This window comes from Platalea leucorodia (genome assembly GCF_965183815.1).
Source record: "Platalea leucorodia genome assembly, chromosome: Z".
NCBI lineage: Eukaryota > Metazoa > Chordata > Aves > Pelecaniformes > Threskiornithidae > Platalea > Platalea leucorodia.
Genome location: NC_138858.1, coordinates 88,405,276 through 88,429,955, shown reverse-complemented (window position 1 = coordinate 88,429,955; position 24,680 = coordinate 88,405,276). Strand labels below are relative to the sequence as shown.

The window sequence follows — 24,680 nt, the reverse complement described above, 5'->3', positions numbered from 1 at the left end:
CTTCCTTCCATGCTCACCCTGAGCGTGGCTGGTTTCTACGCTGGTGATAAGCACGCTGCTGACTGCAGCGAAACCCCAGCAAAACTGGGGAGAAACCGCTCCCAGGATGATAATATCCCAAAAATGCCCCCTCGCCAGGGGTGAAAACTCCCAGGGGAGCACAGTACCGGTGCAAATCACCACAGCCCCGCTCCAGCACAGGGCTCACCCCGATGCTGCTGCAGCTCTATAGGGGCTCCGGCTTTGGTCCCTTCGCAGCATCCCTGGAGCCAAGAGACGCAGCCGTAAGCGATGCGACCGGTCCATCAGGTCTGGGGAGCAAGTGCTTTGCTGCCGGTTTGTGCCTTGCACCGGCAAAACAGCAGCCCAGGCAGGGTGGGGACAACATACCGCCCCCGCTCTCCTTTGCAAACCAAGGAAGAAACAGCCTCGCCCGTCCTTCCTACGTCGTCATCTTCCTCCTCCTCCTCCTCCCCCAGCCAAAAGGGTTTTTCCCAAGCAGCGCACGGTGGTAGGGAGAAAAATACCCCGAGCCCCCTCCAAGTCCTCAGGGGGACACACTCGTCCCCCAAAGTGTCCCCGCCATCGTGGCAGTGACACCAGCCCAGAGAAACGATGACAAACCTGTTTTGCTCTGGGTGGGGAGCGGACGCCGGTCCCAACAGTTCACCTGGGGCGGGGAGGGGAACCTGCTGGGTAAGGGCAGGGGAAGCCCCAAAAACCAGCCGCCGGGCCAGGCCGGCACCTTGGGCTGCTCCATTCCATAAACCCAGTTATCGACCCAGGCTGGGGATGCAGGAAAATAGTTCACCCTGTGAACACAAGGCAGGAGAGAGCATCCCCCGCTGCTCCTAAAGGGTTAATCCGAAAGCTACAACTTTCCCCAAATCAGTAGGGGGAGGAAAAAAAAACCATATATAAAATATAATTATTTTTTTCCTGGCTCTCTCATCCAGCTCCTTTTGTTCCTGGCCCCACAGGCTGGGAGATGGAAAGACCTCGCGGCTTCTCCCCAAAAATCCATCCCCCTTCCCCCCCACCCTGACCCGCTCCAGCAGCATTCACCACCGTGGGCACCTATTCCTCCGGAAAAAGCGCTGCCTGCCCAAACCTCCTTCCATTCGCCCCAGGAAAGAATAAAAGTTGGGGAGGGGGTAGGGAAATAAATTAAAATAAAGAGAAAACCAAGCACTTCAGGTTAGCTCGGCTGCTCAGCTCCTGCATGGTCCCTTCTGCATCCTCTTGGTGCTATAAAAGGGGAAAAATCCCCCTGAGGATGAAAACATTTCTTTTTTTAATCTGTTTTTCCTCTTTTTTTTTTTTTCCACCCGTTTTAAATGCCTTAAACAGAGGGAAGGGAGGAAAAAAAAAAAATAACCACACACGCAGAGCACGGCTTGGAGGGTTTCCAGCCTGGGCTGCACTCCCTGGGAACAGTCCGGAGCCGTTTATAACCTGGCGAGCGCCAGGGGGGAGCCCCGGCGGGGGCACGGTGCCGGATTCGGGTATGGCTCTGGCCGGGCAGCACTTACGTGTGCGGGGCGGGAGGCGAAGCTGGAGGCGACGGCGGGACCGTTGGGGAGGAAAGACGAAACGAGTTGTTCAAGCCTCAGCCACCCCGGCCCTCCCCGCCCCCTGCAAAACCAGCTGGAGGAGCCATTAGCCCCAGCGCCGCGCGCACGTAGGGACGGACGGACGGATGGTGGAGGGCCCCACGCCGGCCCCACGGCCTGCCGGTGCTGGCCGGGCCCCGAAAGGCGCCTCGACACCCCGCGGGGGGACGCGGGGGGGGGACCCCAGCCCCGCGACCTGGCGAGGAGGGACGGCTGCAGCAACGCTGGCTCCGGTGGGGAACCACAGCCCCCGCCGGCAACGGCCCTATAGATCCCGCTGCCCTATAGATCCCGCTGCCCTACAGATACAGTGACCCACATATCCAACAACCTGCATATTCAGCAATCTTATATATCTAACAACCCTGTATATCCAGCAACCCTACGTAATCAGCAACCTATATATCCAGCAATCTTATATATTCAACCACCTTATATATCCAGCAGCCCTATATATCCAGCAACCCTATATATCCTTCAATCTTATATATTCGACAGCCCTATATATCCAGCAGCCCTATATAATCAGCAATCTTATACATCCAGCAACCTGCATATCCAGTAACCCCATACATCCAGCAACATATTATATCCAGCAACTTACATATTCTGCAATCCCATATATCCAGCAGACCTATGTATCCAGCAACCCTAAACACTCAGCAACCCTAAATACCCAGTCCTATATACCCAGCAACCCTATATATCCAGTGACCTATACGTCCACCAACCCTATATAGCCAGCAGTCTATATATCCAGCATCCCTACACATCTAGCAGTCTATATATCCAGCAGCCCTATATAATCAGCAATCTTATACATCCAGCAGCCTTATATATCCAGTAACCGTATATATCCAGCAACTCATTATATGCAGAAACTTATATATTCTGCAATCCCATATATCCAGCAGAACTATATATCCAGCAACCTATATATCCAACAACCCTACATGGCCAGCAGTCCACACATCCTATAGTCTATATATCTATATTTCAAATTATTACTTTCACCCTCCCTGCTGGGCTGTAAGAAAAATGAACTAAACCCACCCAGAGCCAACAGGGGAACAGGCTTTACACCACTTGTCCTCCAAAACACCCACTCACCCCCGCCGGGACCCCAAAAGTTCCCCTGTATAAATGTTTTGGAGGGTTATTAAATCCCTTGGCAGGAGCCAAATGGCTCAGCTGCAGAGAACGGAGCAACTCAGTGCATGCAAAGCAGCTTGGAAGATGTCACTTGGTGTCGTCCCGCTGCAAAAAGTGCTCAATTTTATTAAAAGTGCAGAATTTGGGAGCTGGAGGAAAGTGGAGGAATGCTGGACTGTGCCGGCAGGGATGCTGAGCCTTTCCCACTGGGATCTGGACGGCAGGGGAGGGGGGACACACAACATCGTGTGCCGGGGCTGTGGCGAGGGCACGGCGGGGTGTTTGGGAGGTCAGCGGGTGCCGCTGCCAGCCAGCAGCACGGGCCGGCCAAGAGGCAGGAGGCAGCTTGGCTGCCGGCCCTGCGCCGCGCCAGTGGAGCCTGGCCAGCCCCGGCACTCGGCTTGTGGTTTTCCTCCTCTGGCAACAGCCCCGGGGATCCTCCGCCGGGAGGGTGGGTTGGGGGGCACTGCTGGGGGGAAGCCCTGAGCATCCCTGAGTGTGGGAGACCCTACAATAACAAACTGCCCAGCTGCTACCACCGAAGGGCTTTGCCGGGGAAGGAGATGCTGCCGAAATCACACACACACACCCTGCCCCGGGGACTGATGCTCCTGGGAGGCACCACCTCGCCTCGATGGACCCCAAGAGATCGAAAAAAACCCTTCCCAGTCCCAAACCACCGCTGCGGTCCCCGGGTACCAGCAGGGGGGATGCCGGAGAGGAGTTGCATGGCGCGGATGCCCTAAATCCATGCTCAACTCCCCCAGAAATGGAAAATAAAGGATATCTGGGAAGCCCGAGCGCCAAGCCGGACCCATGACAGCCCCCGGCTCCCCCCTGGCTCCCCCCCAGCCAGGGTACCCACCACACCGGCTCACGGCCCCGCTGCCTCCCGGCACCGTGGGCGGCCACGGCTGCTTCTCCCGCCTTGTTTTCCAAGCTGTTTCCATGGCCCCAGCTGACCCCGGCGCTGGGTCTGAGCTGCTCGCTCCTGTCCTCATTTAGCCCGGAGAAAAGCCGGAATAGCGCCGATGCTGAGAGAGCTGAGCTGATTTACGCCGCAGGAAGCCTGGCTCTGCTTTACAAGAGCCCCAGGAGCACTTTCGGGGACCCCCATAGCCATAACCCCACTTCGGATGGTGCCGGGGCAATTATTTCACCCCCTTTTCCTTCTCACTGGGGTACGACGAGCCAGTTGAACGCGATATAGTCCTGCTCCTGGCTCCTACACCGGCATCCCACCAGCGTCAGGAGCTTCTGAGGGAGATGGGGGATTTTTTTCCAGGTGGAAGAAAATTTTCTTTCCAGGTGGAAAAAAATTTGTTCCCATCTCCATCCTCCTCATTTCCTTCAGGAAAATGGTATTCCCTTTTGGAGGGACCACAGCAGGGATGCTCAGGGCAGGAATGTTCAGGGCAGGGATGCCCTGGGAAGGGATGCTCGGGATCCAGATACTCAGGGAAAGGATGCTTGGGGTGGGAATGCTCAGGATCGGGATGCTCGGGTGAAGATGCTTGGGGAAGGGATGTTTGGAGCAGGGATGCTCAGCACCGGGGCCAGGTGAGCAATATCCCAGCGGATGCTCCCACCAGAGCAGCTTTTGGGAAGCAAGCTGCCACAGCCAAGCCACAGCGTGCGCTCCCACTACGGTGTGCCTTCCCACTGCGGCGCAGAGCCGAGCCGGGAGCCGCCAGTTGGCGCGGGCAGGGGGAAAGGCTTGGCACGGCGCAGAGCCGCGTCAGGCTGCCGGCTCTGGCCGGGCAGGGAGGGAGCCGAGCTCTTGAAAGGGAAAAGAAGGAGGGGAAAAAAAAAAAAACAAACGCAGTGCTATTTTTGTTGCTTGGAGCGGCTTTTTCCTCAAACACAGCTGGCTCCTCTCGTGCCGGTGCTCGGCTACCAGATTGGCACCGGGGCTGGCTGGGCAAAGCCAAATCGCTGGCTGGTGGGGAGCAGCGGCACAGCAGGGGAGCAGTGTCTGCTCTGTCCCTGGGGAAGGGGAAGGAAGGAGGGGATGGGGAGGAAAGGGAAGAAGAAGGGAAAAGGGAAGGCGAAGGGGAAGAGGAAGAGGAGGAAGGGGAAGAGGAAGAAGGGGAAGAAGGGGATAGGGAGAAAAGGGAAGGAGAAAGGGAAGGGGAAGAAGTGCATGGGGAAGATGGGGATGGAGATGGGGAAGGGGATGGAGAAAGGGAAGGAGAAAGTGAGGAAAGGGAAGGGGATGGGGAGAAATGGGGAGAAAGGGGAAGAAGGGGAGAAAGGAGATGGAGAAGGAGGGGAAGAAAAGGAAGATGGGGAGGAAGGGAAACAAGGGGAAGAAGGGGAAGAGAACGGGGAGGAAGGGGACAGGGTGGGGAAGGAAAAAAGACCCACCTGGGAAGGAAGAAGGAAGGGGGAAGCGCGTGGGCCATAGGAGAAAGGCTCGGGGCCTCGCCTCGCCTCTCGCCCCTCGCCCAGCCCCAGCCCAGCCGCCCCCGCGGGGCTGGGCCGGATTTCGCAGCCCCGCTGCCAGCGTCCCCTGCGGGACAGGGCTTGGTCCCCTCCCGGCCCCCCCCCCCCCCCCTCCGTGGGGACATTTCCACCCTGCCTGATTGCTTTGCGTTGCAAATCAGGGGGAGGAAAAGCTGGTTTTTGGGGAGCGAGGAGGAAAGCCGCCCTGCACCCATGCACTAACCAAACTGCACCCGTTTTCAAGGCTTTGCCCCACCGGTTCAAGCCGGGGGGGTCCCCGCAGGCCCCTGGCCCCCAGGTGCAAGTTGAGGATGTGCCACCCAGCATCCATGGGTGCTTGGCTCACCTCCAGCCCATCCCCATCCCGTTGTACCTGGGGGACGCTGTGGTCGTCGTCCCCGGACGCAGGGGCAACTCGTGCCGTGCCGCACAGCCCGACCTTTCGGCAGAGGAGGAGGAGAACCATGCATGCCGCCGCCCTCCCGCCCGGCAAGCACGGACAAGTCAGCGGTGCGATGGCCGGCGGGCAGGAGCCGGGAGATGAGTGGGAGCCTGGCCCTGCCCCGTCTGGGAGCAGGGAAAACGCCGGCTCTGCCAAACCCAGAGCTGGTTTCACTGCCGCGACCCGTCCTCCATGGGGAAAAGCATCTTGCAGCGGGTGGGAGACGCAAACCCTCTGGATTAAATCCCTTTTCTGAAGGCCGGAGGAAGACGCACGGGGTGAAAAATGCATACTGGCGGTACGACACTGCCTCGACACCGGCAAAACCATTTTGCAGCACACCATACAAAAAAATCCCCTTTTTCTCTCCCAAAATTTAAAGCCCCCCCCGGCTCCCTGGGGCCAGTGCCGCTGAGTCAGCGCTGCCGCTGCTGAGTCACCACAGCCACCTCAGCCCTGACGCCAACCGGCTCCGGCGATGAGCTCAGCCGCGGGGGCTTCGGCACCTCCTCGCTCACCAGCAGCCACGGCACCAGCACTGCCGGGCTCCAGGGAGCCACACAGCGAGGCTTTTGCCAGCACCTCTCCCTACATTTTGGGGTTTCACTGGCTTTCCCCCCCCCAAAACCTCACCTATCCCCAAAACCGGGCCGATCAGCATCGCTTTGAATCCAGGGCTACTGAAACACGGCCACTGGCTGGGCAAGGAAGCCAGCGGTATTCCAGCTCTCCCACCCTCCAACCGGTGCTGCGGTCCTCTCCAAAACCACCCTATCATGGACCACCCGCGAGCTGGGATGACCGCCGCAGTCGCCATCCACATCCTCTGCATCTCACTCGCCGAAAGAGGAATGGGAATGATAAAAAAGGGAAAAAAAAAAAATCTGATTTTGCTTTTTTTCCCCCCACTGGGGTCATCAGTGCCGTGGGGGATGCGCCGACGCCGCCTACGGCTTCCCCGGCCCGGTGACGGGGTTGATGACTCACGGGGAAGGAGGGGGGGAAGCGGCGCGTGCACGGGGCCGTCATGTTTGTAAACCTAAAAAAAGCCATGTGCGGGCAGGCAGCGTGCTCCGGCCGGCAGCACCGGCTGCCAGCGGCTGCAGGCGAGGAGCACGGGGATGGGCGAGGGACAGGCAGCGGCTACCTTCACGCTGGCAGCCCAACCGGGAAGGCTCAGCGAGGCACCCAGCACGGGTGGGAAAAGTCGGCCCCGCTGCAAAGACTTGTGTTGTGATGGCTTTAATTGGTGCGGCTTTACGTGCAAGGGCTTTAATTGGTGCGGCTTTGAGTACAAGGGCTTTAAATGCAGCGGCATTAAGTGCAATGGCTTAAATGCAATGGCTTTAAATGCAATGGTGTTAGATGCTACGGCGTTAAATGGAACAGCTTTTAAGTGCAACAGCTTTAGATGCAATGGTGTTAAGTGCAACGGCTTAAATGCAACAGTGTTATATGCTATGGCTTTAAGTGCAACGGCGATAGATGCAACGGCTTTAAGTACAATGGCCTTAAATGCAATGGCTTCAACTGCAACACCAACTGGGGTCTGTAACAGGCTCAGGGTCTTTAAAGCCCCTCACCCTGTTGCTGCTTGTCCCCCTCCTGCATCCCATCGCCTTCCAGCACAGCATTTGCAACGGGCTGCAGCTCCTGGGATGCTCCTCCACCCATTTTGGCCAGGCTGGGAAGCAGGGGGCTGTGGTGACCGGGGCTGTGCCACCAGCAGCCACCAGCTCTGTGGTGACGAACCCTCCAGCCATTACACAGCATCCCCCAGCCTCTGTGCTGATGACTGCAGCAATTACAACTTGTTCCAATCCGTTTTTTTTTTACAGCGTTTTCAGGGCTTGGGGTGGTTCAAGGTTTTTTTTTTCCCCTCATTTGGCTGCGATGGAAATTGCAGGCTCGGGAGCTTGTGGTCCCCAGCTCCCCCGTTCGACAGCAAAATCTCATTTAATCAAAAGATGCAGTGACTGGATGTGCAGAAGCACTTCTCTTTTTTTTTTTTCCACTTAAGAACTGCCATTTTAGCTGTAGCAAACAAACACACCGCATTGTCCCCGCGACACGACTCCCTCCGACAACCCGGCAGAACCCCGCCTGCAAATCCCGCTGCCTGCACGCTGCCAGCCCTGTCCCGCCACCGCCAAGCATCCCAGCTCCCATGGAAATGGGGTTTTGGCCCCGGAAGAGAGGAGAAAATTGGGGTTGAGCTCAGTTTGCAGAGCTGGCAGTGGTGTGGCGGGCAGATGTGGAGCGGGGACGGAGCTGATCGCAGCTGTTTCACCTCCAGCCTCTTCCCGTTTCATTTCATCTTCCTTTGGATGCCGGCCCGGGGAGGGGGGGGGGACAAAAAAAAAAGCTCTTTCATCCTCAAAAATGGTCTGGCACCCTCTTGCACTGAGCTCAAAGCAGTGAGATTAAAGAGCTGGCAGAGGAAGGGAGAAGGGGGACCACTCCCCAGGAGGGCTGGGTTTGGGGTCCATTGCACTCATCCCAGCCCGCATCCCGAGCCACGGTGGGGACAGCAAGGGGACGGGGACAGTGGGCTTCAGCGCTGGCCCCTTCGCTGCCATCCTGTTAGAAAAGCTCCCTGCGCGCACGTGGAGTGAGGGCCACAGCGGGGACCCCGGCACGCATGGGCAGGGAATGGGGACCCCACTGCCATAGGAACGGGGACCGGGGACGCCGGCACATGCAGGCAAGGGACCAAGGACCCCAACATCATAGGGACAAGGACAAGGGAGGCCAGCACACGCAGGTAGGGGGCTGGGGACCCTGATGGCACGGGGATGGGGACTAGGGACCCCTGCACATGCAGGGAGGGGAGCAGGGACCCCAACACTGCAGAAACAAGGAGCAGGGACCCCAGCGTGCACAGGCATGGGACAAGGGACACCACTGCCATAGGGATGGGGACACGGGCACACACAGGCAGGGGACCAAGGACCCTGATGCAGTGGGGATGGGGACTGGGGAACTCCAGCACACGTAGGCAGCGGGTCGGGAACCCCGATGCTATGGGGACAGGAACACACAATGCCATAGAGACAGGGGACCCTGGCACACGTAGGCAGGGGACTGAGGACCCTGATGCCACATGGATGGGGACCAGAGACCCCAGCACACACAGGCAGGGGACCAGGGACCCTGATGCTGTGGGGATGGTGACCGGGGACCCTGGCACATGCAGGCAGGAATCTGAATATGCCAGTTCCACAGGGACAGGGACCAGGGACCCCAGCACATGCACAGCACCACAGGGATGGGAACCAGGGACCCCAGCACACGTGGGGACCCTGACGCCATGGGGCAAAGACTGGGGACCCCAACACATGCAGGCAGCAGACCGAGGACCCTGATGCCACGGGGACAGGGACCGGGGATGCCAGCACATGCAGGCAGAGGACCGAGGACCCTGATGCCACGGGGACAGGGACCAGGGATGCCAGCACATGCAGGCAGAGGACCGGGGACCCCAGTGCTGTAGGAACAGCTCACTCCCAGTGTGCCAGCATGGGGGACACCCCAGAAAAGCTTTCTGGGACACAGCCGCAGCACAACCGTGTGTCCCAGAAGCACCGTGTCACCGCTTCGCCGTTCCCGTCCCCAGTGGGGCCAGCAAAGCCCCACCAGGAAAGGCTGGACGGGGCGGGGGGCACATTTTGCTTTCCCAAGGTCCCATGGGCTCCTCCTCCGAGCCACCTCTCCCCTTAATTACCTGCAATAAAGGGTCCAGGTTGGTAATCCGAAAAACAAACCTCGTCACAGCTAATTAGGTGCCAAAGGCCAAGAGCGGGGCTCGTTTATGGGGCCACCGTAACAACCTGCGAGGACTCTGCTCCGGCGCTGCCCATCCCTCCCCAGCATGATGCAACCGCGGGGCCGCACCGGCACTCGCCGCATCCTGGCACCCCGCAGTACCCGGCACCCTGGCACCTAGGAAGGGATCTTATTTTGCAAAGCATCCGCGGATCCGGAGGCGGCTCCGGCGTTGGCGGGCAGGCGGGTGCACGCGCCGGCGCATTCCGGGTGCGAGATCTGAAGCATCCCCATCCCTCAAAAACACGTGGTGCCGAAGCCGCTCACCGCGGACTCAAAACTTCGGCGCAGCCACGCATTTCGGCACGCTCTCCCTGACCTCGGGGACGTCCTCCGATGCCACCAGCATCTGCAGCTGGTCGGATCCTGCCTGCCGCCAAACCACACCGCTCTTGGCACTGGAATAACCCAAATCGCCGCCTCGGATGGCGAATGAGACACCCCCCCCCCCCCGGGGAGGACAAGCCGCCTTTTCTCCCCACCTCCATCCTACCCCCGTTATTCACAGTGTGATGAAAAGCGGGGGGCCGACCTCGCCGGACCCCGTGTCCTCGTCACGGCGAGGGATGACAGCTGCCAGCGGCCAGGTTACGTCAGGGTGACGTCACGCCAGGGGAGCCTCATCGCCCTTGTTAGCATCACCCGCCGTACCTCTGAGCTCAGCACATTTAGAGGATGGAGGGAGGGGAGAGGATTAATAAATATAATAATTTTTTTTAAAAGGCTGAAAAGCAACGGGGTAATAAAGATGGAAGGGGGGGGTCACGCTAGGGCTTTATACCCCCCCCCAACCCCCATCTGCCCCTCCCCCAGCTGCTGGAGAGAAAGAAAAGGGATAAAAGAGGGAAAATAGTAAAAAATCAGCCAACAGGGGAGCGGGGCAGAGCCGGGGCCCGGCCGGGCGCTGCGTGTGCCCCCCCCGGCCCCGCCGCTTTGTCCTCCCGGCCCCGCCGCGCCTCCGCGCCCGCCGCGGCTCATCCGCGCCCGCGGGGCCGCAAAACACGCGCAAACACCGCGGGGGGGGGGGTTACACCCGGCCCCCCCGGGCCGCCCCCGCGGCTGCATGGCGGGGGGGCAAGGGGGGGCGGGGGGGGATGCAGGGGGGTATTCTGGGGAGGGGGGGTACTTACCTCGCCGCTCCCCCCGCCGCTGCCCCCGCGCAGCCCCCGCCGGGCCCCGGCACGGATCCGGCCCTCAGGAGGAAGCCATCTTGTCTCCCTCTCCTCCGCGCTCCCTCACCGCCGCCCTGCTGCAGCCGGGGGGGTGTTTGACCGGCGCATCCCTTCTTCCCCCCGCTCCTACTCCTCCTCCTCCTCCTGCTTCTCCTCCTCCTCCTCCTCCTTCCCCCTCCGTGCGGCTCCCCCCCCCCCCCACGCGTAACCCCCCCCCCCCGCCCCACGCAGCGCGACACCGCCCGCCCGCTCCCCCCGCCGGGGCCGCGAGCCGATCCCGGCCGCTGCGCAGGAGCGGGGGCGGGCGGGCGGACACAGGGACACGCGGACACACGGACACGGGGACACATGGACACGGACACGCAGGGGAGGCGCCTCCTCTCCACGCCGCGACCCCCCCCCACCCCCCCAAAACACTGGGTAACAGCACCCCCAAACCCCCCTCGTGTCTGTGTCCCCCCGGGAAACTGAGGCAGCAGCTGTGGGAAACTGTGGGAACAGCAACACGCGGGGGCCGGGCCCCCTATAGCAGCCAGGGGATCCCCAAAACCACGCTCTGCCCCCCCCCCCCCCCCAGTATTTTCCTGATGTTAAACCCCTGGCAGCCTCGTTAATTTGGGGATGTCATTAATTTGGGGATGTCAGTAATTTGGGGCCCTCGTTAATTTGGGGCCCTCGTTAATTTGGGGCCCTCGTTAATTTGGGGCGTCAGGGCTTTTCAAGGCTTAAATCCCACGCAGGAACCCACACGTCACCCGGTCACCCCTTTCTCCCCAAAATCTGGGCCCCGGTGAGAAAAGGGGGGGGGGGGGTGCATTTTCCCATGGGAAAAGCAGTGGGAATGGGCCGGCGAAAGGGTTAAACCAGGGCTGGAGTCCTTAAAACAGCCCCGATGGGATCAGCTCCCGCTTTTCCAGCTTCTCGGCAGGATGCGCACGATGCGCACGTGTATTTGGGGGGGGGGAAGGGGAGCGGGAAAGCAAATTCCTCCAAAGCCTTCCCCATCCAGGGCTTAGAGGTGATGCTCCTGGGATGTTCCAGCTTTGGAGCTTTCTGAGCCTATTCCCGGCCAAATCGCTGGCAAAACTTCTACAAACTCCAAGGTCCCAAAGGTTTCCCAGGAGCATCCCGGTAAAAACTGTTTTCCAAAGGGATTTGCAGCAGACAGAGTGACCCAAGGAGCCCCAGGCCCATGTAATGCCCAAAGGGATGGATAAACCAGATGCTGAATCCCGGCGGAAAATGCAACCACGAATCCGACATCCCCATCCCTGTGATATTTGCTGGAGCTTGTCTCTTCCCGAAAAGGCCACGCGTGAGCCGAGAGCCCTATTGCAACGCCAACCCAGAGCCCGCCAGGATCCAACCTTTGCTCTGGGCAACGCGACTCCCACGGGAATAAATAGGATAAAACTGGTGCCAGGAGCTGTTTTTCCCCCAGTTTCCAACCTTGCACGGTGGTGCTGCGGGCTGCAAACCCCCTTTGCCCGGCCAAGCTCAGCACCACCACACAACAGGTCACTGCAAAAAACACTTGGGGGGTTTAATTAATGCAGACACCTCCTTCCTCCCATCCTCCTCCTCCTCCAGCCGGACAGGGCAGCACGTCTGCCAGCATCCACCCGGCAATTTGCTCCCGAGTCATTTTAGCTGTTAACATCGCAGCCGAGATCTGAAATATTTTCAACGGAGGCATGGTAACGGCGCGCATCGCTCTGGATTAACCGAGGACATCCCCCCGGCGGGCGGGTGACGGTCCTTCGGGTGACACCAGGATGTACCGGCGGAAAATGAGACGAACCCCAGCCAGTCCTTCACCCTACCCATCACCCTGATGCTTTTTTGGAGATGCCAGACCCGGTTTGGGGTGATTTCATGCTGGGGGAAAAAAAAAAAAAAACAAAACCTCACCCCAACTCACCAGGGAAACCCCTCGAGATGGACAAATTTAGTAACTTTTTATTAGTAATGCTTTAAATGAGATTATCCCTAATCTCCAGCGTTTGGCACCGAGACAGCCTGCCAAATTCAGTTAGGGGCTTTCATTTCCCAGTGCTGGGGACACCTTGAGCTGCATCACATCCCACCGCCACCTGGCAAAGGGGTTTTGGGGTCCCGGCATAACCATTCCTGCTGGGCACGGAGTTTCCCGTGGGGTTTATTTAAGGTTTGTCCCCCCGCGCTGGGGGAGATGGCTCAGAGCATCCTCCCCTCCACCAGCCCCGATCTTTGCTGGGCAGTTTGGGCGGCTCTTGTTAGAAATTGGTGGTTCCCCAGTGCTGAGCGAGGCTTTGCCGTGTATTTTGCCGCGGCGGTAATGAGCGGGTTCCCAAGACGTTGATTAGTTATGCAAATGGCAAAGGCATCGAGAGCTGCCCGGGGAGGGCGGGAGAGGGCCCGGCGGTGCTGCGGGACGGGGAGCGGAGCGAAACCTCGACCTCCGGCATCTTCCCTCCTCCTCCTCTCCCAAAACCCTCGTGGATGGGGCTGCATTGACCGGCGTGGAAATCAAACCCCAAGGGAGACAGCAGGAGCGCAGCTCCTGCGACGGAGGTGTGAGGGGAGACGCCGGCTTTCCCGGGCCCGGCCGAGCCGGAGGAACGGGCAGAACTGGTGCCGGGGAAAGGGGCTGGCTCCCCGGCTCGCTTCGTCTGCCAAACCACCCCGGGAAAGGCGCTGGGACGTGGGAACTGCGGCACACCCCTTGCTCGGCCGCCGGCACCACCAGTACCAGCCCAGGGTGGGCAGGGCCGGCCGGCACTTCGGTTCCCGGGGGAATCCCACCGCTGCCGACCCCAGCTCCGGCAGCATCTTTATAAATCATCTTTTTTAGTATGCCCGCCCCGGAAAAGTGCCAGGGCTCAAATCCCCACCGTCAGCCGTTTTCACCGGCACTTTGCCAAGGGCAAAGTCCTTCCCCCTGCCCCGCCATGTGCCAAGTGCCAGCCGAGCCACCTGTCCCCATGTTGCCACCGCCCCATCCCATCGTCCCACCGGCCATCCCAAGGGCAAAACCTCCCGGATACAACTCGGAGATGCGAGGTGGCCGCTCACACCCCAATACCCCCAAAACACAAAGCAGCAGCAATTTTCTAGGGGGCAAAGTCCTAAAAATAAACCTCAAGCAGGAGATGTTCCCCCATCCCCACCTCTCCACTTCAGAGACCCCCCCAGCCGGAGCAGCCCCCCCGTCCCCCTGCCTGCTTGGGCACGACGGGTGCGATATTAGAAATCCCGGTTACAACCACCCCGGCCGGTAAAACCAGAAGCACCGAAGGAAGGCGTTGTAATTTTTGGTGGAGAAAATGCCACGACTTGTTTTCTTGGCAATGTTCCCCCCGGGCATGGCTCTGCCCTCCCCGCATGCCCCCTTCCTCAACACCCCCTTCTTTTTGGGGGGGACCCCCCCCCAATGGCACCTGGGTGGGTTTCATGCAGCGTTTTGCTCCTTTATACCAAGAAATTCAAAGAAATTCAATTTAAAGGTGGGTTTTGTCCCATGTGTCCCACTGCCACCCACCCTATGGTGGCATTTTGGGGATGCCCCAGGGACGAGCTGAGATTTTGGGGGGCGTTTAAGGCATCAAAGCGGCTTTTAAGGCAGCAGAAGGTTCCATTTCCCACGGAAATACCCTTAAAAAAATAAAACCATCAACCAACCAAGAAGGGGCTTTCCCTGCCCACCCCGACAAGCCCCCCTACAAGTTATGGTGACGTTACAACCGACCCAAAGAGGCCACAAATCACCCCAAAAAGGTGAAGGCGGCCCGGGAAGGGGAGGGACGGATGGGTTTGGGGGGCTGGGGAGCACTCACCTCCTGGCGAAGCCCCTCGCACCTCTCCATCTCGCTCCCAGGGCGAACGTTAGATTTCGGGGCTCCCCCCTGCCGCGGGGGAGCGGGGGGAACCGGTGGCTGGACCGGGCTGGCAGACGAACCGGGTGCCCGGCAAGAGGGACATAACGCTGTCACTGTCCCCCCCGCCGCGGGGACGCTGGTGGCTTCTGTGGGGACAGAGACGAAGTGGAGTGAAGCACCCGGCTGACGCGAGTCGCCCCGACTTTTAATTTCCACGCTGTTTCCACCCCGGGGGCGGCCCCGCTGGCTCCCCACTCCTTCCCCCAAGCTCCCACCAAAACGGGGTGCTGCTGCCCCCACTCCTTATCCCACCCCTGATTTTTTCCAACCCCATTTTGCTTTTTATTTTTCTTTTCCCCTTAAAAAAACATGCAGCTTCGCACAACTTCACCCTGCCGCCGCGCAACTTCAGACGCACACCAGCAACTTTCCACACACCCCTCTCCCTCCCATTGAGATATAAAGAGCATTACCGGTAAAAAGGGGTACGGCACCCCCTTGGAAACAGGGGGCTGGGTGGCTTCCACCCGGAGCTACGTGCATGCACGGCGGCGTGGGATGTTTGGGGAAGGAAAAGTGGGGTTGAAATGTGGCTGCAAATTGTTCACACACACACACACCCCCGCCCCGCACCCTGAGTGGGTGTTGCAGCAGAGCTGCACGTTGTTGCTGCTCCTGCTGCTGCTGCTCCTGCTCCTGCTGCTCCTGCTCCTGCTGCTGCTGCTGCTCCTGGTGCTGCTGCTTCCTTTGTTCTGCAGGCGCCCACTCGGGGTCCCGCAGGCCGGCCGGGGGGCTCAAGGCCAGCGCCCTGTGCCACCCCCCACAACGCTTTGCAGCAAGCAAGGGGGGGGGGGGGCACCCAGACCCTCTGAGGTTTGGGGGGGGGGGGGGTGCACCCCGGTGGTGGTGGAGGGATTTGGGGGAAGCGGGGGGGGGGGGGGGGTGAGTCGGGGAGTGGGGTTGTGGGGTTGTTATTGTAGGGTCGTTGGATGTGGGGGTGCGCTGGATCGTTATCGTAGGGTTGTTGGATGTCGGGGTGCACTGGATTGTTATTGTAGGGTCGTCAGCTGTGGGTCCATACCAGGTCGTTATTGTAGGGTCGTCGGCCGTGGATCCATGCCGGGTTGTTATTGTAGGGTCGTCGGCCGTGGCTCCACGTCAGCGTCCCCGGTCCGTTGTTGTTGTAGGGTCGTTAGCGGAGCCCGTGCAGGTCCTGCTCTCTTGTTATTGTAGGGTCGCGGGAGAAAACCCGGGGGTGGCAGCCCGGCTCCTGTGCCCCCCCCCCGCCCTGCCCCATAGCCCCCGATCCCTGCCCCACGGCCCCCCGCCCCCCCCGTACCTCCGGGGCAGGTGCCCCTCGCACGTGCTCGGCCCCGCCCCCTGCCGGCCCCGCCCCGTCCGTGTTTATGTAGGGTCGCGCACCCCGCCGCAGCCTCCCCTAAAGGCGGAGGGGGGCCGGGCCGCCATCCTCGCCCCCCTCCACCCTGGGGGGATCCCCCCCACACCAAGGGGTCCCCCTGAAGAGCCAACCCCCCCTCCCCCGCAAAAAAACACCCAGCAGGTGCCAAACCCCCATGGTTTTCCCCCAAACCCAGCCCAGCCCAGCCCAGCCTGACCCACACCAGGGAGGGCCCTGGGACACCGTCCCCCCCCCACACCTCCACGGGGTCACCCCACTCCTCCAGCCGCAAACACCCCAAAATCGGAGGAACAACGTCCCCCCATGGGACAGCACCCACTGGAGCCCCCCACTCCCGACCCCACACCCCCCCTGCCCACAGGTCAAAACGCAGAAGAGCTCGATGTCACTTTGCTTTTAATTTAAGGGAAAAAAAAAAAATACATATAAAATAATAAAATAGGGGGGTTGGTGTAACTTCAACATGAGCCACGATGATTTTCTGTTGGAATTTAACCAGCGCATTAAATCCACCTTACGGAGCATCCTCGGCTCCGGCATCCCCAGCTGGGGAGCCCTATAGATGGGGAGAGGGTCATGGCGGCGACCCGGTCCCCCAAGTGCGCAGGGGAGCACGGGGAGCATGCCACACTGTCCCGAGGCTCATCACACGCCTGCACCTCCAATCATTCACCTTAAAAACATCCCGTGCTATCAGTGCCTTAAATACACCCCTCGCCCAAAATGAAAGGACTACGGGGGACAGTTGGGGACCAGGACTTGTCCCTCGTCCTTGGTGTTGGGATCTTTGGCCGGAGCTCACGGCGGTGATGCCCTTTTCCCGCTGCTCGGTGCAGGTACCCGTGGGCAGGGACGCTGCCGCTGTCACTCAGCGAGGGTCGGGGCGCGACGGCAAAGCTTCGGCTCGCAGCGCCGTCGCAAAAGCCTCCACCTGCAAGGAGAAGCCAATGGAGAGTGCGGCACTGGGATGGCACTGGGATGGCCGAGGTTTAAACCAGCTTCACCAAGAGGGTGGAAATTATTTTTGATATGGAAAAATGAAGATGAGGCGGGGACTCAGAGGTCAGCAGAACACTGACCGTGGTCCCGGTGCTCCCAGCAGCAGGATGCCGCAGAGCCGTGACGCCTCGGCCGTGCCCACCTGCGCCATGAGGATGCCCTGCATGGCCGCGTCATGCTCGAAGTCCTTGTCCACATCCAGCACCAGGACGGGGGCGTGCTTCATGTCCACAAAGTGGACCCTGAAGAAGGGAGGGAGAGAAAGGGTTAAACCAAATAAACCCCCAAACCAGAGGGGTCACCCCAAAACCACGGCTGGTCTGGGTGCCAGGGGGGAGCGTGGCGGGGATGGATTCGGACTCACTCCGTGGTCTTCTCCACCAGCCAGTGCTCGTGCTGGGCATGGAGCTGCTGCAGGTACCCCAGCTGGATCCCCCCCTCCTCGCTCCTCGCCCTCCGCCGCAGCCGCTCCAGGCACGTCTGCGCCCGCACGGGAGACGGGAGGTTAACGGCGGAGACGGGAGGTTAACGAGATGTGGGAAAGATGGGAGGTTAGCGGGATGCAGGGAGGTTAGTGCGATGCCAGTGTCCAGCAAAGCAGCCCCAGGGGAGGGACCCGCAGCCAGGCATCCCTGGAAGATGCTGCAGCCCTCCCTCCCCAAAATCCACTCTAGGATCCACAGCAAAACTCCCACTGACATTCCCATGGGAACAGAAGTGTGTCCCGCTCCTCCGGGCCAGCGATTTATGGTTAAACCCCAACATTCTGGCAATTCCAGGAGCTCGCTGGGCTCAAAGCCGAGCCGAATGCCTGCCGCATCCCCCTCCCTGCTGAACACGGGGGCTGTTGCCGGCACCCACCTGCGGCATTGCCCGCAGGTAGAGGAAGCCGTGGAGGGCGGTGCGGGGCCCCAGCTGCCGCAGGAGGAAGCTGTGCCAGTCCTGGTAAATGGCCCACTCCAGCGGCTGCAGGTGCCCGGCCTCAAAGAGGTTCTTGGCAAAGACGTACCTGGGAAGGGACGGAGAGAGGGGAGAGGGCAGCCGGCACTGCCGGCATCGGGATCTCCAAGCCATCTCCACGCCCAGACGGCTTCACTGCCATTTTTTCACCTTTTTTGCACCAACCGGGAACTGCAGGTGTTTAATTAAGGTGGAAATCCTTAATTTGGGGCTGAGCGATGTTGGGGCACATGCAGCTGCTCGGCATGGCTCACCACCACCGAGCCCAGCCATCACCCAAGGGATTTTGAGCCACCACCTGACACAGGTGAGGATGGGGCAGCCACGAGCAAAAATTATTTGGAATATAACGAAGTCCCAAATTATCCAACAAACTCATTTCTATAATAAAGCACCACTCTGGGCTTTGCTGGGCACAGCCGTGGGCTCTGCTCACCCCAGGGGACACAACCTGGGCGACGGGGATGCTCGTTATCCCATTTAATCCCTTCATCCCTCCTCTTTCCTATTTTAATTTGGGGGTGCTGGGTACCTGTCACTGTAGACAGAGCGCTCGAAGACCTGCACGGGGTGGGGGGTCCCGGGGAGCTGCTCGGGCGGTGGCTCCAGCATCGCCTTCAGCCGGCTGATGCAGGAGAAGGTCTGGAAGGTGTAGGACCACCGGGCTGGCTCCTGGTACATCATCTGGAGAAGGTTGGTGGAGCCCACGGATGGCTACGAAGGAAGAGACGGGGGGTGAGGTTGGCCCGCCGCGGCGTGGTGCCGAACGGTGCTGGGCCGCAGCCAGTCGCCGCCGTTACCTCCGCCGTGCCGCCGGCTGGCACCCTTCGCCACTGTGTCACGGGTTCGGTCACCAAGTGCCACTCGGGGAAGGTGGCACCCAGCAGCTTCAGGAAGGTCGACTTCCCCACGGCTGCGGGGAGTGGGGGGCAGCCCAGGATGAGGTCTCATCCCGGGTGTCCCCCCCCGCCCCACCTCCTGCCGCGGGGTAACGCAGGTTTTCTGGGTGCCCCCCCCCCCAAGCCGGGCAGCAATAATTAATTACAGGCGTTAAATTGGACCCCAAGAGGCTGCACCCCGTCCCCCACGTCCCCCAATTCCCCCCACCTCCATCGCACCCCAAATCCTCCTGCCCCCCCCAGCCCCTTCCCCAGGCGGAGCCCCCCCCCCCCCAAAAAGCCACCCCCCCCTTGTCACCCCGGGGACCCCCGTTGTCCCCCCGCCCCGGTACCGATGTTCCCCTCCAGGGCCAGGCGCAGGGCGGCCCCGCACCGCCCCATGCCGCCACCGCTTCCGCCTTCCCGCGTCATATGCTAATGACATGGTAACGAGCGGCGCGCGCTGCCGCCCCGTGACGTCAACGCGCGGGCAGGCGGGGCGGGGGGGGGTGGGAAGGGAGGGGGGGAACGGCCGCGGAAGCGGCGGCGGGAGACACGCGCAGTGCCGGGGGTGGTATGCTAATTTATGCAAATGTGACTCCGCCCACGGCATGTCCCGACAGCGCTGGAGAGGGGACAGGGCGGGGCAGCAACACGGGGGCGGGGTAGCAACACGGGGGCGGGGCAGCAATATGGGGGTGGGGGCAGCAGTGTGGGGCACCGACATGGGGTCAAGGGCATTGACATGGGGTCAAGGGCATCGGCATGACATGGGGCACCAGCGTGAGGTCAGGGGCATCAACACGACATTGGGGGCACCAACACGGGGTCAAGGGCATCAACATGGGGTTGGGGGCACCAACATGAGGTCAAGGGCATGAACATGGGGTTGGGGGCATTAAGAGAGGGCTGGGGGCACCAACATGAAGTCAAGGGCATCAACATGGGGTTGGCAGCATCAGCATGGGGTTGAGGGCAACAACACGGGGGTCAGGTGCATCAACACAGGGTTGAGGGCATCAACGTGAGGTCAGGGGCACCAACACAACATTGGGGGCACCAACACGGGGTCAAGGGCATCAACACAGGGTTGGTGGCATCAGCATGGGGTTGGGGGCAACACCATGGGGTCAGGGGCATCAACATGGGGTTGATGGCAACAGTGTGACACTGGGGGCACCAACACGGGGTCAGGGGCACCACCATGAGGTCAAGGGCATCAACATGGGGTCAGGGGCACCAACACGACACTGGGGGCACCAACATGGGGTCAAGGGCATCAACATGGGGTTGGAGGCATCAACACAGGGTTAAAGGCAACAACATGGGGGTGGGAGCAACAACATGAGGTCAAGAGCATTGACATAGAGTCGGAGACATCAGCATGGGGTTGGGGGCCACAACATGGGCTCAAGGGCATTGACGTGGTGTTGAGGGCATCAAGGCAGGGTTGAGGGCATCACCATGACATCAGGGGCACCAATATGGGATCAGGGGCACCAACATGAGCCATCCTTCCCCCTGTTACCCTCAGTGCCCGCCCCGAACCCCAACGCCCAAAAATCTCCCAGAAAAGGGGCAGAGCCTGGAGAAAAGGCTTTAATGCGCAGTGGGCAGTAGGGAGGAGCAGCAGGGACCGAGGAGGAGCGGGGCGCCCCAGCCCGGGCGTGAGGGGCCGCCACGGGGTGGGGAGGAGGCTTAGAAGCATTTTCGGTGGACAATGGAGGGTCCGGCCTCGTCGTACTCGGGTTTGCTGATCCACATCTGCTGGAAGGTGGAGAGGGACGCCAGGATGGAGCCACCGATCCACACCGAGTACTTCCGCTCCGGCGGGGCGATGATCTGCCGAGACATGAGCCATGAGGATGCACCCCTTGACACCCCTCCCTCCCAAACCTGCACCAGGAGAGGATTTGGGGTGTTGGTGGCCACGGTTTGCCTCCTCCACCACCTACTTTGATCTTCATGGTGCTGGGAGCCAGTGCCGTGATTTCCTTCTGCATGCGGTCAGCGATGCCGGGGTACATGGTGGTGCCGCCAGACAACACGTTGTTGGCGTAGAGGTCCTTGCGGATGTCGATGTCGCACTTCATGATGGAGTTGTAGGTTGTCTCGTGGATGCCAGCTGACTCCATGCCTGGGGTGGAAAGGGGCTGTCAGCACCCTGACCCCCACCCGTGCCTCCTCAGGGCTCCCCAAAAGAGCCATGGGATCACTGATGGGTTTGTCCCCCCATTTGGGGTGCAAAGCACTTGGAGGAGCCCTGAAATGCCTCTGTGGGGCACCCATGGGAGGTGGTTGCCTGCTGGTGGGGTGGTGGGGATGGGGGGCAACCAGCTAGGGGACAGCCAGGACAATTTGGGGTGGGCTCACCGATGAAGGAGGGCTGGAAGAGGGTCTCAGGGCAGCGGAAACGCTCGTTCCCGATGGTGATGACCTGCCCATCAGGGAGCTCGTAGCTCTTCTCCAGCGAGGAGGAGGAGGCGGCTGTGGCCATCTCATTCTCAAAGTCAAGGGCGACATAGCAGAGCTTCTCCTTTATGTCACGCACAATTTCCCTCTCGGCTGTGGGAGACGATGGTGAACAGGCTCAACTCGGTGCCGCGGTGGCACCACGTGGTCCCCCGTCACCCCATACCTCCCTCCCCGACCCCGTACCGGTGGTAACGAAGGAGTAGCCCCTCTCGGTGAGGATCTTCATGAGGTAGTCAGTGAGATCGCGGCCGGCCAAGTCGAGACGCATGATGGCGTGGGGCAGAGCGTAGCCCTCATAGATGGGCACGTTGTGGGTGACGCCGTCCCCGGAGTCGAGGACAATGCCTGGGAAGAGGGGGGAAGGTGAGGGAGGGTGCTCAAAGACGGCTTGGTCCCTTCCCCATCACGGATGGTCCCTGGGATGCTGCGTGTCCTACTCACCGGTTGTGCGGCCGGAGGCGTAGAGGGAGAGGACAGCTTGGATGGCAACGTACATGGCGGGGACGTTAAAAGTTTCGAACATGATCTGGGAGGGACGGTGAGAGGGGCAGCGAGTTAGGGGGGAGCATGGGGGTCCCCAGTGGCATCCCACCCCAACCCACGGGCGCCGTGCCTTCCCAGAGAGATGGCATCGGTGCATTGCATGGAAAAACACACGGATCATTGCAATGCACGGAAAAATAGGTGGGTCAGTTCATTGCACGGAAAAATAGGTGGATCATTGCATTGCACAGACATGTGGGTCAATGCATTGCACAGAACAACACATGGATCGCTGCATCACACTGAAAAACACGTGGGTCACTGCGTTGCATGGAAAAACGTGGGTCAATGCATGGCATGGAAACGTGAGTCATTGCATTGCACAGAAAATCACGTGGGTCTGTGCATTGCACGGAAAAAACGTGGGTCAGTGCATTGTGTGGGAAACCCTGCAGGTCCATGTGCTGCAGAGAAAGCCGTGGTCCACGCGAGTGCACCACTGAGAGCTCTGCCCTTATTAAAGCACCAAGCTTCACCCCACCGCCTGCTCCCCCCTGCCGCGCCGGCCCCTCCTGGCTCGCTAAGCCCCCAAATCCTCCAGCCCTTCCTGCGGTTTCGGGGGGCCCATCCTCAGGGGTTTTGCAGTGCCTTACCTGGGTCATCTTCTCCCGGTTGGCCTTGGGGTTGAGGGGTGCCTCGGTGAGCAGGGTCGGGTGCTCCTCGGGGGCCACGCGCAGCTCGTTGTAGAAGGAGTGGTGCCAGATCTAAGGTGGGCAAAGGAGAATTGGGGTCTTACCCCAAACCGAAGCTGGGGCCAGCACCCGCTCCCCAGCCCGGGGTGGCCCGGGGTGGGGTCTCACCTTCTCCATGTCATCCCAGTTGGTGATGATGCCGTGCTCGATGGGGTACTTGAGCGTGAGGATACCCCTCTTACTCTGCGCCTCGTCGCCCACGTAGCTGTCTTTCTGCCCCATGCCTACCATGACACCCTAACGCCAGCGAGAGAGACGGCCTCGTTAGCCTCATTTCGGTGATTAAAGCAGGGTGGGGGGTGGCTGGGGGCTGCCGCTCACCCCCCCGGGTACCCACCTGGTGCCGGGGCCGCCCCACAATGGAGGGGAAGACAGCACGGGGGGCATCGTCGCCGGCAAATCCGGCTTTGCAGAGGCCAGAGCCGTTGTCGCAGACCAGGGCGGTGGTCTCCTCCTCGCACATGGTGGGGCTGGGAGCGGCTGGCGTTCAGGGGGACCTGGGGGAAAAGCTGGGGCAAGGGGGGGAAACAGCGTTAAAGGGTGGGTGAGGGAGAGGGCTACGCCATACCACCGCGTCCGGCTTTGAGTGTTGGAAGCGTTGGAGTCCTTGGGGATGAGCAGCCCTGCAAAATGCTCCACGGGCTGTGCCGAGGGGCGGCTGCCAAGTCCGGCCCCAGTGTGGCAATGCTGGGAGTGGGGTGATGCTCATCCTCCATGGGTGCTGCTCCACACCGATGCTGCTTCTCCATCTTTCGCCAGCCAGTGCCCAAAATGGGTGCCGAAGCCTCCTGTCCGTGCTTGCCCGGCAGCAGTGCTCCCCGGGGAGCTTCAACATTGCCATCCCCTGCCAGTGCCCCCCGAGCAGGCAGGGGGAAGGCAGGCGATGCCCTCTCGTCAGGCCCTGTCTCAGCAGCCCCTTGGCTGTTCTGCCCGCACATCCTTTCCCAAAAATGGGAAAAAAAATAGCCCTTCCCAGGGGGTGCCCCCCTCTGGCAGCAGATGAGCTCCCGAATCTGGAGGGAAGCAGGCAAAAACCTCACAGGAGCCCAAAAAGAAAAAAAAACAAATTCGCGGAGATTTCTGGAAGAACACGACCCGCTTTGGCTGCAGCCCAGCTCTCGTCGCCTCCATGGAAGCCCCCGGCTGTGGGGTCGTGCTGGGGTTGGCACCCCCCATGCTGTGCAAACCGAGTTGGGGCCGCCCCATAAACACTGGGGCACCCCGAAACCCCCCAGGGTGTTTTTCCTTCCCACTCTCTGGCAAGCAAAAGGGAAACCAGGGCTGGGCAGTACTCACCGTGGACACGAGAGCTCCTTTCCTCTGGGACCGAGTCCCGATGCGCCTTTGGTATAAATACCAGCGAGCCCGTGAAACCTCAGAGGCGGATCCTCTCTAAACAAAGACCCTAAATAGGCTAAATGATGGTGTGTTAGCCATATGGCCATATAAGGTGTTTTATTTCATTAAATTGACCTTGGACTGATGGTAGGACCCAGCACGGTTAATTATTGTAAGAAAAATGTATGTGGGGATGCTTGGGAGGCAACATCCCATTTGTGAGTCTGTTCCTTTTATGCTCCGCTCCGATAAACAAGTGAGACAGAAGTCCTTATAAGCGACAGTCTCGGCAAAAAGGAGGTGGAAGCATCTCCAGTTTCCGGGGAGAGCGTGGAGAAACCCCACCCGGGTGGAGGTGGGTGTCGGGGCTCTGCCGTGGGGGCCACCCTGGGTCTGGGATGGGAATTTGGCACCTCCGAGACACTGGAAATGCACTGGGTTGGTGCATCGCTTCCTCCCGGCCTCGGCTCCCCTGTGTCTCCCTGGCATCTGGCACCTTTGGGATGTCTCTCCCTGGGGTTTTCTCTCTCTGCCCCCATTTTTGGGCTTTCGGTGCCCCAAAGCCCCTCATCCCCCAAATCCTTGACTCGAGCAGGGCCGGGACTGATGGGTCCAAAGCCCAGCCCTGTGTCGCGGGTGCACCCAGCTCTCACCCTCTCCCCAAAAGGATTTTGGAGGCAGGATGAGCCCGGATGCCCCAGGGGACAATGGGGGTGCTGCCCCCTGATCCCCCTGCCCGAATGCAGCACGGGGGGGCCGGAGCCACCCCTGGCTCTGCGGATGCAGCCTTGGCAGGAGGTGAGCGGAGCTGCAGCAGCCTGTGGCCCTCGCAGAGGCCAACCAGCAGCTGCCAAACTCCCAGCTGCCTT

General features: G+C 60.5%; 3 protein-coding genes across 9 annotated transcripts in view; all 3 read right to left on the bottom strand.

The window, feature by feature from the left end:
* Nucleotides 1-15,757, bottom strand: part of LOC309602995 (methylcytosine dioxygenase TET3-like) — a 28,333-nt gene extending 12,576 nt beyond the window's left edge. The window contains exons 1-2 of one of the 4 annotated variants that reach the window (XM_082337236.1): nucleotides 15,588-15,757; nucleotides 14,465-14,652 (exon numbers count right to left, since the gene is read on the bottom strand). In XM_082337236.1, coding sequence (XP_082193362.1) covers nucleotides 14,465-14,494 — 30 coding nt within the window. In that variant the 5' untranslated portion in view covers nucleotides 14,495-14,652; nucleotides 15,588-15,757. Of the gene's footprint in view, nucleotides 1-1,532; nucleotides 1,561-10,607; nucleotides 10,630-14,464; nucleotides 14,653-15,139; nucleotides 15,253-15,587 lie in introns of those variants that run through there. The other 3 variants (XM_082337237.1, XM_082337238.1, XM_082337239.1) reach the window with 3 other exon arrangements.
* A 591-nt stretch (nucleotides 15,758-16,348) lies between these two features.
* LOC309602309 (deoxyguanosine kinase, mitochondrial-like) lies at nucleotides 16,349-19,195 on the bottom strand (the record flags this gene model as incomplete). Of its 3 annotated transcripts, none has more annotated exons than XM_082335796.1 (7): nucleotides 16,349-16,857; nucleotides 17,006-17,167; nucleotides 17,290-17,405; nucleotides 17,787-17,934; nucleotides 18,418-18,599; nucleotides 18,686-18,798; nucleotides 19,117-19,195. In XM_082335796.1, 7 exons carry the CDS (start codon nucleotides 19,193-19,195, stop codon nucleotides 16,791-16,793), a joined length of 867 nt encoding a protein of 288 aa, XP_082191922.1. In that variant the 3' UTR covers nucleotides 16,349-16,790. The 3 variants fall into 3 exon arrangements, with proteins under 3 accessions (XP_082191922.1, XP_082191924.1, XP_082191923.1); XM_082335797.1 differs by having other exon boundaries at nucleotides 16,350-16,857; nucleotides 17,068-17,167; XM_082335798.1 differs by lacking the exon at nucleotides 18,686-18,798 and having other exon boundaries at nucleotides 19,117-19,187.
* Nucleotides 19,196-20,348: 1,153 nt separating this feature from the next.
* LOC309602474 (actin, gamma-enteric smooth muscle) lies at nucleotides 20,349-24,635 on the bottom strand. 2 transcript variants are annotated; one of them, XM_082336063.1, is made up of 9 exons: nucleotides 23,770-24,635; nucleotides 22,811-22,982; nucleotides 22,582-22,710; nucleotides 22,375-22,485; nucleotides 21,680-21,764; nucleotides 21,422-21,583; nucleotides 21,137-21,328; nucleotides 20,719-20,900; nucleotides 20,349-20,605 (listed from the first exon to the last, which is right to left on the bottom strand). In XM_082336063.1, the coding sequence occupies exons 2-9, from the start codon at nucleotides 22,934-22,936 to the stop codon at nucleotides 20,462-20,464; spliced, it is 1,131 nt and encodes a 376-aa protein (XP_082192189.1). In that variant the 5' UTR covers nucleotides 22,937-22,982; nucleotides 23,770-24,635; the 3' UTR covers nucleotides 20,349-20,461. The 2 variants fall into 2 exon arrangements, with proteins under 2 accessions (XP_082192189.1, XP_082192188.1); XM_082336062.1 differs by having other exon boundaries at nucleotides 22,811-24,635.
* Nucleotides 24,636-24,680: the final 45 nt, after the last annotated feature.

Excerpts from the sequence above, each read along its gene's own strand:
- LOC309602474 (XM_082336062.1), bottom strand. The coding sequence starts at position 22,936 with ATGTGCGAGGAGGAGACCACCGCCCTGGTCTGCGACAACGGCTCTGGC. Across the intron at positions 22,711-22,810 it reads TGGGGCGGCCCCGGCACCAG|GGTGTCATGGTAGGCATGGG; the intron begins GTGGGTACCCGG and ends CGCTGGCGTTAG. Across the intron at positions 20,901-21,136 it reads CTTCCAGCCCTCCTTCATCG|GCATGGAGTCAGCTGGCATC; the intron begins GTGAGCCCACCC and ends TTTCCACCCCAG.